Source organism: Phyllostomus hastatus, unplaced genomic scaffold (assembly GCF_019186645.2).
Source record: "Phyllostomus hastatus isolate PE091 unplaced genomic scaffold, TTU_PhHast_1.1 phas_scaffold_385, whole genome shotgun sequence".
In the NCBI taxonomy this organism is placed as follows: domain Eukaryota; kingdom Metazoa; phylum Chordata; class Mammalia; order Chiroptera; family Phyllostomidae; genus Phyllostomus; species Phyllostomus hastatus.
The window spans coordinates 3,562,737-3,575,983 of NW_025334026.1; the positions used below are offsets into that span (position 1 = coordinate 3,562,737).

A 13,247-nucleotide genomic window follows, 5' to 3' on the forward strand; every position below is an offset into this window, starting at 1 on the left:
AAGCCCATAAATTATTTTTTAACATCTTTTGGCTAGTTCTCTTTTCCACCTTTCATTTCTGTGCTATTTTCATTTTTGACACCTTAGTTTCAGGAGTGATAACAGCTCACTTGTAACTCATCCCAGCCTAGTCCTAGCCCTCCTTCCTGATGTGAGTATCATCCTAAAGCACAGCTTTGCTGATCTCATTGCCTCTGAAACCTTCACTTGCTCCCAATGGCCCACCTGTCATTAACCAGGCACATAAGACCCTATATCAGACCAGTATCTCCTGTATCACTCATTGCTTCCCATGAAAACACTGAGAGCAGCGCCAGGTTAGGACCGTCTTTTCTGCCCAGCCCTCACTGGCAGGCAGGCCTGTATCGATCCTGTGACACCGAATCCACATGCGACCATGAATGTACCTGAAGGGTCTGCCCGGTGCCCCAGCTCACAGGGGAGGTCATCAGGTAGCAGTGTTTTAGTTATTTCCTAGGGTAATACTGCCTGCATGGAAGTTGTTTAATGACTGTGAGCCAAGTAAAGGAACTATTCAAAATGATTTCTTTTTCTAAAAACCTATATATAAAATCTCTCACTTCCTTAGCAATTTGAAGACTATCCAAAGTAAAGCACTTAGAATTTTTTAAAAATGTTCCTGAATATATAAATAATGAACAAATATGATTTTCAGAAATAATTTAGAATTTGTCATTATTATTTAGACTTTTTTTCTTCCAAAAACACCAGTTTTTGATGGGTCTATGCAAAAGGTTGTTCCCCTCTTTACTACCATCTATTGTAACTGTATTACTGTACTTTAAATATATGTTTAAATTAACACTGTTTTAAATTTAGTTCTGTTTATTTTCTAAGTTGAAAATCTACCATTGGTGTTAGGCCAAAAGTAATGCAATATATTTTTATAACAATTATAATAATGTCATACATTTGCCTTAAGAACAACTTAGTAAGTACAGAAAACCAAAACCAATGAAACAATCATGACCCTCCCCACCAAACATACCCACTACTAATACTTCATTGTATTTTCTTCTCGTCTTTGTTTATAGATTTGCTTATTTAAAATATAGTGTAATCATGTTCTATGTAAAAATTTTCACTGTATAAAATTCTCTTATCACTGCATTAGAAAATCAGGTAAATTGCCATATGCCAGACTCTGTATAAGGCACTTTATTTACATTCTCTACTTTATTCTAAGAACCTCCCACTGGCCCTGGATGGGTGGGCAATTTGGTTGGAGCATCGTACTGTGCACCAAAGGGTTCTGGGTTCAAATCCCAGTCAGGGCATGTACCCAGGTTGTGGATTTGATCCTTGGTTGGGGCATGTATAGGAGCCAGCCAATTGATGTTTCTCCTTCGCATTGATGTTTCTCTCCCACTCTCTCTAAAATCAATAAACATCCTCTGGTGAGGATTTTTTTTTAAACCCTTCCAATGGACACCTGAAAAGCATATAATATTGAATGTCAACTATAATAATTAAAAAACACTTTTAAAGAAGATTGATTCAGTGATACAAATGACCTATATTTGAGGCTTAATGTGGACTCTTCTTTTCAAGTACTCATAAAACATTTTAGAATCTTTAAAAAAAAATCACTCAGTGGAATAAATACTATTACCACCCCCCAATATACATGAGAAAGCTGAGATTCCAAGTTGGTAAAGGACAGGTGGGGTAAGAACCCAGGCAGCCCAGCCCAGGGACCTGTGTTATTCACCACTGTGCCTGCAAAGCATAAACTGAGCTCTTCTCTGAGACCAGCACGGGAGGTGGAGAGTGATTTGCTTTTTTTCCTTTACAATAGCGACATTGAAAAACTAACCCACTAGTGCCTACACTATGATAATATCAGAAATAGTATAAATCATTTCTTTTTTAAATATATTTTATTGATTATGCTATTACAGCTGTCCTATTTTTTTCCTCCTTTATTCCCCTTCACCCCCCTCCCACCAGCATTCCCCCCTTTAGTTTATGTCCATGGGTCGTACATATAAGTAATTTGGCTTCTCCATTTCCTATACTGTTGTTAACGTCCCCTTGTCTATTTTGTACCTGCCAATTATGCTGCTTATTCCCTGTACCTGTTCTCCCATTCTCCCCCTCCCTCTCTCCACTGATAACCCTCCATGGGATCTCCATTTCTGTGATTCTGTTCTTGTTCCAGTTGTTTGCTTAGTTTGTTTGGTTTTTGTTGTTGTTTTTTTAGGTTTAGTTGTTGATAGTTGTGAGTTAGTTGTTATTTTACTGTTCGTAGTTTTGATCTTTTTCTTAGATAAGTCCTTTTAACATTTCATATAATTAGGGCTTGGTGATGATTAACTCCTTTAACTTGATCTTATCTGAGAAGTGCTTTATCTGCCCTTCCATTCTAAATGATATCTTTGCTAGATAGAGCAATCTTGGATGTGGGTCCTTGCCTGTCCTGACTTTGAATACTTCTTTCCAGCCTCTTCTTGGCCTTAAGGTTTCTTTTGAGAAATCAGCTGACAGTCTGATGGGAACTCCTTTGTAGGTAGCTGTCTGCCTTTTCTCTTGCTGCTTTTAAGATTCTCTCCTTATTTTTAATCTTGGCTAATGTAATTATGATGAGCCTTGGTGTGTGCTTCCTTGGGTCTAATTTCTTGGGGACTCTCTGAGCTTCCTGGACTTCCTGGAAGTCTGTTTCCTTTGCCAGATTGGGGAAGTTCTCCATTGTTTTTTCAAATAAGCTTTCAATTTTTGTTCTTCCCCTTCTCCTTCTGGCACCCCTATGATTTAGATGTTGGAACGTTTGAAGTTGCCCCAGAGGTTCCTAAGCCTCTCCTCACATTCTTGAATTCTTGTTTCTTCATTCTATTCTGGTTGAATGTTCAGTTCTTCCTCTGCTCCAAATCATTGATTTGAGTCTCAGTTTCTTTCCTTTCACTGTTGGTTCCCTGTATATTCTCTTTATTTCACTTTGCATAACCTTCACTTTTTCCTCTATTTTGCAACCCAACTCAACCATTTCTGTGAGCATCCTGATTACCAATGTTTTGAACTGTGCATCTGATAGGTTGGCTATCTCTTCATCACTTAGTTCTATTTTTGGAGCTTTAATCTGTTCTTTCATTTGGGCCATATATTTTTTGTCTTGAGGCACCTGTTGCATAGTAAGGGGCGGAGCCTTAGGGTATTCACCAGAACGTCAACCCACAAGTTGCTGTTTTGTTGCACTATATGGGAGAGGAGTCCCAAAGGGAACAATGCCCTGCTCAGCTCTTGGCAGGCTTCCAGTCACTTCTCCCAATACCCACAGCAAATTGGGCCCTTCTGATGCTGGTTCCCAGGTCAGTGGGTTTGTGTATGTTCTAGGACCCTGTGGGTCTCTCCAATGAACTCTCCTGTGGGGTTGGGAGTTTCTCCCAGCACTGCAACCTGTACAAGTTTTTACAGCTTTCTGGTTTTGAGGTTTGCTTTTCCCATGCTGGAACCATGAGTTGTGTGGTTTCTCGCTCCCCAGTTGTTCCTCCAGTTTATCTGCATGCAAATGTGGGACCACTCAGTTCTTCAGCTGCCTGCCTGCTACTCATCCTCTCTGCCCCAGTTGCCTGTCTCCGCCCCTCCTACCAGTCTGAATGAATATTTCTTCTTTAATTCCTTGGTTATTGGACTTCCACACAGTTCAATTTTCTGGCAGCTCTGGTTATTTTTTTATTTTATTTTTAAAGATTTACTTTGTTTGTTTATTTGTAGAGAGAGGTGAAGGGAAGGAGAAAGAGGGAGAGTGAAACATCCATGTGTGGTTGCCTCTCCTGCACCACCTACTGGGTACATGGCCCGCAGCCCAGGCATGTGTCCCGACTTGGAATGAACTGGCAACACGTTGGTCTGCAGGCCCATGCTCAATCCACTGAGCTACACCAGCCAGGGCTATTTTTTGTTTTTAAATTTGTTGTCCTTCTTTTGGTTGTGGAAGGAGGCAAAGTGTATCTACCTACACCTCCATCTTGGCTGGAAGTCCAATAATCATTTCTTTAGCCCCTGTTTATATCACACCATCCTAGCCACTTTACTCTCAATGTCTCTAATCCTCAAAGGAAGTCTTGAAAGTTTTTGTACTGTTATCATCATTTCACTGTTGAGAAAAAGGCTCAGAGAGCTCAAGTAACTTATGCATAGTTACAGAGCTAATGATTAGGAGAGTTGAGATTCTGATTCCGTGGTATTTGCCATTATACTACATCTTCAAAAAAAAAATGACCCAGATGAGAATGAGAAGAGAATGGTCCTTTGCCATTTGCATATTAGAAACATTAGCATGTTTCCCTGGCACCAAATTGGCCTGATCCAGAGAGTATCATATGCATGTTTGCGTTGATTTGGGGGCAAAGGTAATATTGAGCCATGCAGGTTGATCTGACACAGGAAACCTCAAAAACAAGGCTTCGCTCACTTACTGGAACTGCTCTCGTGGAAGCCTCTGAATGAATTGTTTATAAAACAAATAATTACCTAATGGAAAGGAAGACTTGTTTGGGCAAAATGTGTTATTTACATAAAATACATTTGTCATTGCCAACTCCAGACATTTTACTGGACCAAGAAGCTAGTTTATTTAAAGTCAGACACACTGAAAAGATTTTAATTGAGAAATCAAGGCTAGAGAGATTACATTTTCAAAAGAAATTAGTGAAAGAGAGTAGGATCTAGAAATCTCTACACCACCTCTCAAGTGTGTTGAAATTTCCACATTATTTTGATTTACCTAATTTTCAAAAGTAAGACAAATAGGCCAGAAAGAAATTCAGTGATGTCTATCTGCTTTTAAATGTAAATTTTTAGAAATCAAATTTGTCACATTTGAAAATCAGCTTTAATTGAATGGCAGTAATCTCAAATATTTACTAAACCATTTGTCCTATTTCTGTTGCTATCTCTCTTTTTCTAGATTTAATGATGCTCTGCAGCAGTTTTCTAAGTCTGAAATTTTCTGTGCCTGTGGATCCTAGAATTTGCTAAGAGATGGAGGAGTCTGAGCAAAATGATCTGAACACGATGACACTTGAGAAAGATGACCTTCTCAAGAGCACCAGCCCTCAGATTTCTGTTAGTGAATTTTCTTGCCACTGCTGTTACGATATCCTGATTAACCCCACCACCTTGAACTGTGGGCATAGCTTCTGCCGGCACTGCCTGGCTTTATGGTGGGCCTCTTCGAAGAAAACAGAGTGTCCAGAATGCAGAGAAAAATGGGAAGGTTTCCCCAAAGTCAATATTCTTCTCAGGTATGCTCCGTCCATAATGGTAGCACATACAGCTTGTTCGATGTGGTTTGTCTTAATGGTGCAGCCATGTTTGAAAAGGCCAGAGGCACAGAGCTGACCTCCACCGTGGTCATTCTGGATCTGCTGGATGTGAATCAGGGAGCTCAAGGACCTGAAAATCCAGACTCCCTTCTTCATAGGTGACTGTGATTTGTTTATTATTTATTATAAATAAATGAAAGAAATTCTAGTTATCAGACCATTGTGGTCCTTCGTTATATAATACTTTTTAATCTATTTGTATTCACTGAGAACACCCTTGGTCTAATGGGAAAAATGGTATAAGTGTACAACTCTGAATAACTGGTTTGATGCTGATTTTCAGTCTTTGACTAAACTCTGTACCAGCTATTACATTAATCAAGGCAGGCTCTCGTGTATAGCATCACACAGCAAATGGCAAGACCTTTCAGTTAGTGGTTATTCCGTTCATAATGTTCATAATATTTAAAGTTCTTTGGGGGTATTGCTTATTGTGAGATCTTTGAGGCTAAATTCCTTGTCTCTTCTTCTATCGTCTTGATATCAACAGAATACCAAAGTTCCATGAAAACATTAACACAACATTCTCATTTTCACAGGAGATGTATTTACAAACACCTTGCTTTTACCTGGCAGCCTTGTTTCACCTGAAGGTTAATCTTAAATTGAAGGAGGATTCTCCAATTGTGTGTTATTGAGAATGAAAAGAACTCTATAGTATGACCTGATGGATGGTCTTTTCACTTACTACTGAAATTCACTTTTTTCTGAATGAATTTTTAATAACCTAAGCAGTACATATATACATTCATTTGTTTATGTTTAAAAATATATTAGAGTGTTTCTGATAAAGCTAAAGATCCTTTTGACCCCTCTCCCAACTTACCCTCCCTTTCTTTTTCCCAGAGTAACATGTTTTGACTTAGTTGTGGTTCCTTTCAAATTTTGAAAAATATTTTTATTTACATATGTGCCAATAGGAAATGCAAACATTTTCTCATCAGTGGTATTCTGTCTGCATAGTTCTAAAGTTCACTGTTTTCATTCATTGTCCTAAATTTACCCATCTTGATAAACAAGGATATCCAGTAAGTTCATTTTTAAAACTACGTAGTGTTCCATTGTATGATACACCGTGTTTTATTTCACTGTTTTCCTAACAGTGGACATGTAGGTCATTTCCGATTTTTGCTGTTTCCAAAGTACTAGAGTACTTGCATATTATTAAATGTTCACAGTTTTATTTTGGCTTTTAAACATTATAAGTGTATATAATAAAACATCTCTCTTGTGATTTTTTCCTGTTCCCCATAGGGATGCCATTGAAAAATTATTTCCTGATGCCATTAGAATGCGATTTGAAGACATTCAGCAGAATAATGACATAGTCCAGAGTCTCGCAGCCTTTCAGAAATATGGGAATGATCAGATTCCTGTAGCTCCTAACGCAGGCCGAGTGAATCAACAGAGAGGAGGGGGATTCTTTTCAGGAGTGCTCACAGCTTTAACTGGTGTGGCAGTAAGTTTATCACTTTTTCTCTGTCCCCCACCCTCCTACAGCTTGTATTGAAATCAGTTCTATTGAAATACACCTAAATGATTGATGACATCACTGCACGTGGTTATTCAGTGCACGCATTGAAATCTGCTGGGTTGTATGATTCTTTGGGGATGTTGCTTACTCAAAGTAGCGTAATTGTCAGAGCCCACTGAACATTAGCTTTATCTCATTTCATCTTCCTCATAGCCTATGCAATAAGGACCATTATTATTCCCATTTCAGAGATGAGGAAATAGGTGATAAAAAAACTGGAATTTGAGACAAAGTCTGCCTTGATGATAGAGTCTTGAGCACACCATTAACTAACTTCCAGTGTAAATAAAGAGTATTTCCTTTTTTTAAAGTTCTTGCAAAAGAAATCTAATTGTTATACATTTTTCAGTAGAAAAAAGACATAAGTTAGTTATGTTGGCCAGGTTGATGGGGTCATGGGAGCAGTGTGCCCGGGTGCCCTGTGACAAGTCCTACTCTGTCTCTGTTCCCTCACGGCCCAGCGATCATCAGACAGGTGAGCCTGCCAAGAGCTTGCCTCCCCGTTCTCTAGCAGTGGCTTTGCCCTGCTTCTGTGTATGGACTTGGTTGGCATCATTCCCTTCGAGTTTAGCCTCTTCCCTTCCCTGCCTCACATGTTTGGAAACTGGCATCTCTGACTTGTCTGTGTCCTAAGATCCCTGTCACTCTCCCCAGGTGGTCCTGCTCGTGTATCACTGGAGCAGCAGGGAATCTGAGCATGACCTCCTGGTCCACAAGGCTGTGGCCAAGTGGACAGCAGAAGAAGTTGTCCTCTGGCTGGAGCAGCTGGGCCCTTGGGCCTCTCTCTACAGGGACAGGTTTTTATCTGAAAGAGTAAATGGAAGGTGAGGAGCAAAACCTTTGACACGTCACTGACATTTTTAAAAATAGCTTTATTGAGATATTATTTACATAGCAGAATATTCACCATTTAAAGTGTACAATCGGTGGTTTTTAATATAATCACAGATATGTACTGACTTTACCACAGTCGAGTTGTAGAACATTTTCCTCACCCCCAAAGGAAACTCTTACCCTTTAGCGGTCCATCCTGGTTGCTGTCCATCCTTGTTTTCCCCTCACTCTGCCCCATGTACCACCATTCTACTTTCTGCCTCTGTGGGTTTGCCTGTTCAGAGTATTTCATTAATGGTGTCATGCAATATGTGGCCTTGTCTGTCTGGCCTTTTTACTTAGCATCATGTTTTCAGGGTTCATGCAAGTTGCAGCATGTATCAGCGCTTCATTTTTATGGCTGAATAATATTCCATCTTGTGGCCATACCACAGTTTATTTATCCATTCTTCAGTTGATGGGCACTTGGGTTGATTCCAGGCTGGAGCTATGATAAACAATGCTGCAATGATCATTTGTGTACAAGTTTTTGCGTGGGCATATATTTTAGCACTGTCTTGGAGTGGAATTGCTGGGTCATGTGGTAACTCTATGTTTAACTTTTTGAAGAACTGTCAAACTGTTTTCCAAAGTGGCTGTACCATTTTATGTCACTTAAATTTTAATTTCTTGCTTTCTTATAAAACTAGCATGTATTTATTATTTATTTAAAAATAACAACATGCCCTGGCTGGTGTAGCTCAGTGGATTGAGCGCAGGCTGCGAACCAAAGTATTGCAGGTTTGATTCCCAGCCAGGGCACATGCCAGGGTTGCAGGCCACGGCCCCCAGCAACCGCACATTCATGTTTCTCTCTTTCTCCCTCCCTCCCTCCCCTCTCTAAAAATAAATAAATATATATTTTTTAAAAAATAACAACACAACTAAAGGATATTGGATGAAATACCTTGGACTCCCACTCTTCAGAGAAAACCACTATTATCATCTGCTGGAGTCTATTCAGTTGATCTCTACCAAAACGTATTTGGGTTGTTTCCTTTTCCTGTTCTAGGCAGCTTCATACAACCTTGTAGCAAGTACTTGGAGGAACTCATTAATATAAGGAACTCGCCAATCTCTGGACTCTAAGAGGCCTGCTTCTGCCCATCAACAAACCCCTGCATGTTCTAGAGCACTGTCCATTTTTATTGGGGCTCCTCCTTCCCTTGGAGGGACCGTGTAGGGATGTTACTTAGAACACCACACAGCTCTGAGAGTAGCAGCTCTCTACGTTGCTTGTTTCAGACTTGAAGTCCACTCACTGTCCCACCTCCCACCCCAGTCACTTTTCCCCCCTATACTGAGCTTCCACTATTGGCCCTTTGTGGAAACTAGAGTGCTCCCACTGTAATTGTCGGGGGGGGGGGGGTGTTTGGTTTTTGTTTGCTTTGTTTTCTTTTGTAAAAATTATTGTGTTCCCTCCCACAGCCCAGAACTGTGGCTTTAAAAAAAATTCTCTACCCAGATAATAAAAGATATCTTTGTGTAACTGTCATTCTTCTGGAGGTAGATTCATAAAAGTGGAATTGCTGGGTCAAAGGGAGGAATAAGTAAGCCTTTACCACCTAAGTAAGTGGGACCAAATCACCCACAACAGGATGTCATTGCACATTCCTCCAGCAGTGATTATAGTGGTCTCATTTGCCAGCGCACAGGGATGCTTCTTATGATGAATCACCTCAGGTGGATTTGTGTTTTCTCTCTTTTGCTTTTTAAGGTTATTTTTTAAATTGATTTTTAGAGACAGAAACATCGATTTATTGTTCTACTTATATATGCACTTATTGGTGATGCCCTGACTGGGGATTCAACTGCAACATTGGTATATTGGGATGACGCTCTAATCAGCTGAGCTACCCAACTGGAGCCAGATTTGTGTTTTCTGATACAGATAAGAGATCTACAATTATTTTTTTTAAGATTTTATTTATTCATTTTGGGGGGGGGTGAGGGAGAAAGAGAGAGAGAGAAACATCAATGTGCGGCTGACACTCATATGCCCCTTGTTGGGGACCAAGCCGGCAACCCAGGCATGCGCCTCAACTGGGAATCGAACTGGCGACCATTTGGTTCTCAGGCCGGCACTCAATCCACTGAGCCACACCAGCCAGGGCAATCTACAATTATTTTTATTAAATAATTACCCCAAAGCAACTGCTACTAATGTCATAATGTTTTACTGGCTTTCTTTCCAGTGTTTTTCCTGTACACACACACACACTTTAAAAATCAGAAATGTGTTGAGGGGTGAGGGGAAATAAGGGGACTAAAAAGTAATGTAAAAAAATTACAATAAGGATTAAATTTTTAACAAAACAGAAATGTGCCCTGGCTAGTGTGGGTCAGTGGATTGAATGCCCGCCTGTGAACTGAAGGGTCACCAGTTTGATTCCTAGTCAGGGCACATGCCTGGGTTGCAGGCCAGGTCCCCAGTAGGAGGCGCCCAAGAGGCAACCCCACATTGATGTTTCTCTTCCTTCCCCTCTCTAAAAATAAACAAATGAAATCTTTTTTAAAAAATGTGAGAGGTCAGAGTGCATAGCTGAAAGATCAAAGGTTAGAAGCAAAGCAGCCCTGAGTATGCCTTGAGTAGGTCACTTCATTTCTCTGAGCTGGTTTTCTCATCCACAAAATGGGCATAAGGCCACCTACCCTACAGCATTGTTAAATAGGTCGGTGATGATTTGTGAAAGTATTTTCAGATAATCAGTGGCAAATAGTAAGCAGTTGTTTACTATTATTAATAGTATTTTAGCCCTGGCCTGCATGGCTCAGTTGGCTGGATGTCATGCTGCAGAGCAAAAGGTTACCACTTCAGTTCCTGGTCGGGGTATATGCCTGAGTTATAGGCTAAGTCCCTGATTAAGAGACAACCGATTGATATTTCTCTCATACATGAATGTTTCTGTCCCTCTCTTCTCCACTTCCCCTCTCTCTAAAAATAAAAAAAAAATTTTTTAAATCATATTTCATATTATAGTATCTTACCTTACCTCAAGGCTGAAGCATTTGTGTTGATAAGATGGAACTCTGGAAAGTTGGCTTCCAGTACATAACCTCAAAAGAATTCTATTCCCTTCCCACCATAGATTGCTTTTAACTTTGACAGAGGAAGAATTTTCAAGGGCACCATATACCATAGAAAATAGCAGCCACAGAAGAGCCATCCTCATGGAATTGGAACGCGTCAAAGCCCTAGGCGTGAAGCCCCCCCAGAATCTCTGGGAATATAAGGTGAACTCTTTATTTTTTTAATCGAAACAAGTATAGAGAACAACATAGCAATCACCTGCACACTACTGCTTAAGAAAACATCACAGCCATGATCGAAGCCCTGCTCCCCACCTGCCTTGTAGGTCCCGCACTCCTACAGCCAGCTGCATCTCTTTGCTGGGCATGTTTTCCTGCTTGTATTATGTGTCTGCAAGTACTAGGAGCATTTTCCTGTAGGTTTTCAACCTTAATGTACGAGGCATAAACTGAGCCTGTCCTGCCAGTAGTGTCTATCTCTGTGGCTCTTGTTCCCTCATTTCCTCATGTGTGCAGTGTCCCCTGCACAACTAGGTGACAATTTATGCATTCTCCTGTTGATGAATACTGAGATTGGTTCTATCTCAGCTCTTAGAAACTGCTGCTGTGGGCGTTTTTGGAAGTTCTTACGCTCATATACAAGAGTTTCTTTATGGTGTACTGAGGAAAAAGGTTACGAGGTCATAAGTAATGCACATCTACACTAGATGTTGGTAAATTGTTCTTCAGTACAGCTGTACCAACAGGTCCTCCTTCACAGAGAGGATTTTGCAAATACTGTGCTATAAAACAAATATTCTACTTTTAAGTTTGTTGTAGAGTATCTGGAATATTCTGAGTGAGACTCTAAAAAAGACATCATGGAGAAAAATTTTTTAAATTTATAAATAACCAGTAAGTTTACAGGGAGGAAGAGGCTCACTCGTGTAATTAAAGAAGTGTAAAAATAACCAGAAGCCTTTTTTTTTTACTTTTATCAAGGATGAAAACACTCAATAATATGAAGAAAAAGGCACAAAATGTTTAGAATCTTTTTTTTTCATTTAACATATCATTAGCATTACCCCAAACTTCTTATATTCATTTTTCAATGGTTCAATATCTACTATAACATTATTACTTTAGTTGCAGATTTTACTTTTTCTCTATCATACACAATGCAATGCCAAACAGTTTGTGCATAAAGCCTTCTGTACTTCAGATTATACATTTTTAAGACTGATGCAGTTTGCTTTCCAAAAATGTGTTCTATTAGCAGTGCTTCAGAGTACTCTTCCCATCACCCCTTCTCTCCCCAGCTGTGGAGAGATTGTAACTTTATATAATGTAGCCTCTTGTCGCCATTCATTCATTCCTTGTTTATGCAAATCACACAAGAAAAGGCTGATGGCAGAGGGTGTGAGGTTGCAGATGTTACGTGGGTGGGAGCTGGCCACCATGGTGGTGACATGGCCTTGAGTCCACCTCATCTCCTACAGGCTGTGAACCCAGGCAGGTCCCTGTTCCTGCTGTATGCCCTCAAGAGCTCCCCCAGACTCGGTCTGCTGTATCTCTACCTGTTTGACTACACAGACACTTTCCTACCCTTCATCCACACCATCTGCCCTCTGCAGGAAGACCGCTCTGGGGAAGACATCATCACCAAGCTTCTGGTAGGTCTGCATAGTGCCTTGAATGAAATTACTCTACCATTTCTCAGTGTGATATGGAACTAGAGACATGGCTGTAGCCTGTCGTGGAAGAGCAAACAACAGCCAGCTTTAATTTGGATTTTGCAAGGAGAGCCCCTACAAAAGAAAATAAGAAGGAACTGCTCTACTCTCAGAAGCCTGTTTTGTTTCCAGAGTTGCATAGCAAGAGGCATTGCCCTCTGGACTTGAAATATTTAGAGGGGAAAAAAACAGCATTGTTTCTGTTATAAAAGATAGGATAGGTCCTGACTGTCCGAGAGTTAGATTTATGAGTCTGCCAGCTTGGTAATCTGTCTCTCAATAGGATCCCCAAAGGATGATTTCTTGCTTTCCCCCACAAGGCAGGGGTAGTGCCTGTCCTGTTGACCTCAGAACAGTAAGCTGTTGTCCAGCTCATTGACGGGCTTCGGTAGGTAACCTAAGATGGTTACCTACCATGGCTCTTGTTACTACAGTTTGACCCATGGATGATCCTTCAGAGTTATTGGCGGATCCCATTGACTCCACGTGATTTCTGTATCTAGTTGGTCATTTGAGGGTACATTGTCCTTTGCATTGCTGCTCTTGGGGCAGTCCCTTTGATCTGGTTATTTCAAAAAGCACAGAGATACAGGAATTGTCATATATGACCCATACCTATAAATGTTGAAATAGAATTCCTAAATCTTCAAATAACCTTTTTTAGACATTTCAGTCAAGTACCTGCCTATTTGACTTCAGCCTTGGAAGTAGTTTAAAGCCTGCTGATTAGCCCCTTTGCACAGTGTTCCTCTC

At 40.4% G+C, this 13,247-nt stretch overlaps 1 protein-coding gene across 4 annotated transcripts in view; it reads left to right on the plus strand.

Annotated features, from left to right (window-relative positions):
• Window positions 1–13,247, plus strand: part of BFAR (bifunctional apoptosis regulator) — a 29,089-nt gene that overhangs the window by 12,092 nt on the left and 3,750 nt on the right. For 3 of the 4 annotated variants that reach the window (XM_045819364.1, XM_045819363.1, XM_045819365.1), the window contains exons 2-6: window positions 4,928–5,264; window positions 6,600–6,804; window positions 7,534–7,703; window positions 10,842–10,986; window positions 12,261–12,434. In XM_045819364.1, coding sequence (XP_045675320.1) covers window positions 5,002–5,264; window positions 6,600–6,804; window positions 7,534–7,703; window positions 10,842–10,986; window positions 12,261–12,434 — 957 coding nt within the window. In that variant the 5' untranslated portion in view covers window positions 4,928–5,001. Of the gene's footprint in view, window positions 1–4,927; window positions 5,265–5,287; window positions 5,444–6,599; window positions 6,805–7,533; window positions 7,704–10,841; window positions 10,987–12,260; window positions 12,435–13,247 lie in introns of those variants that run through there. The other variant, XM_045819366.1, reaches the window with a different exon arrangement.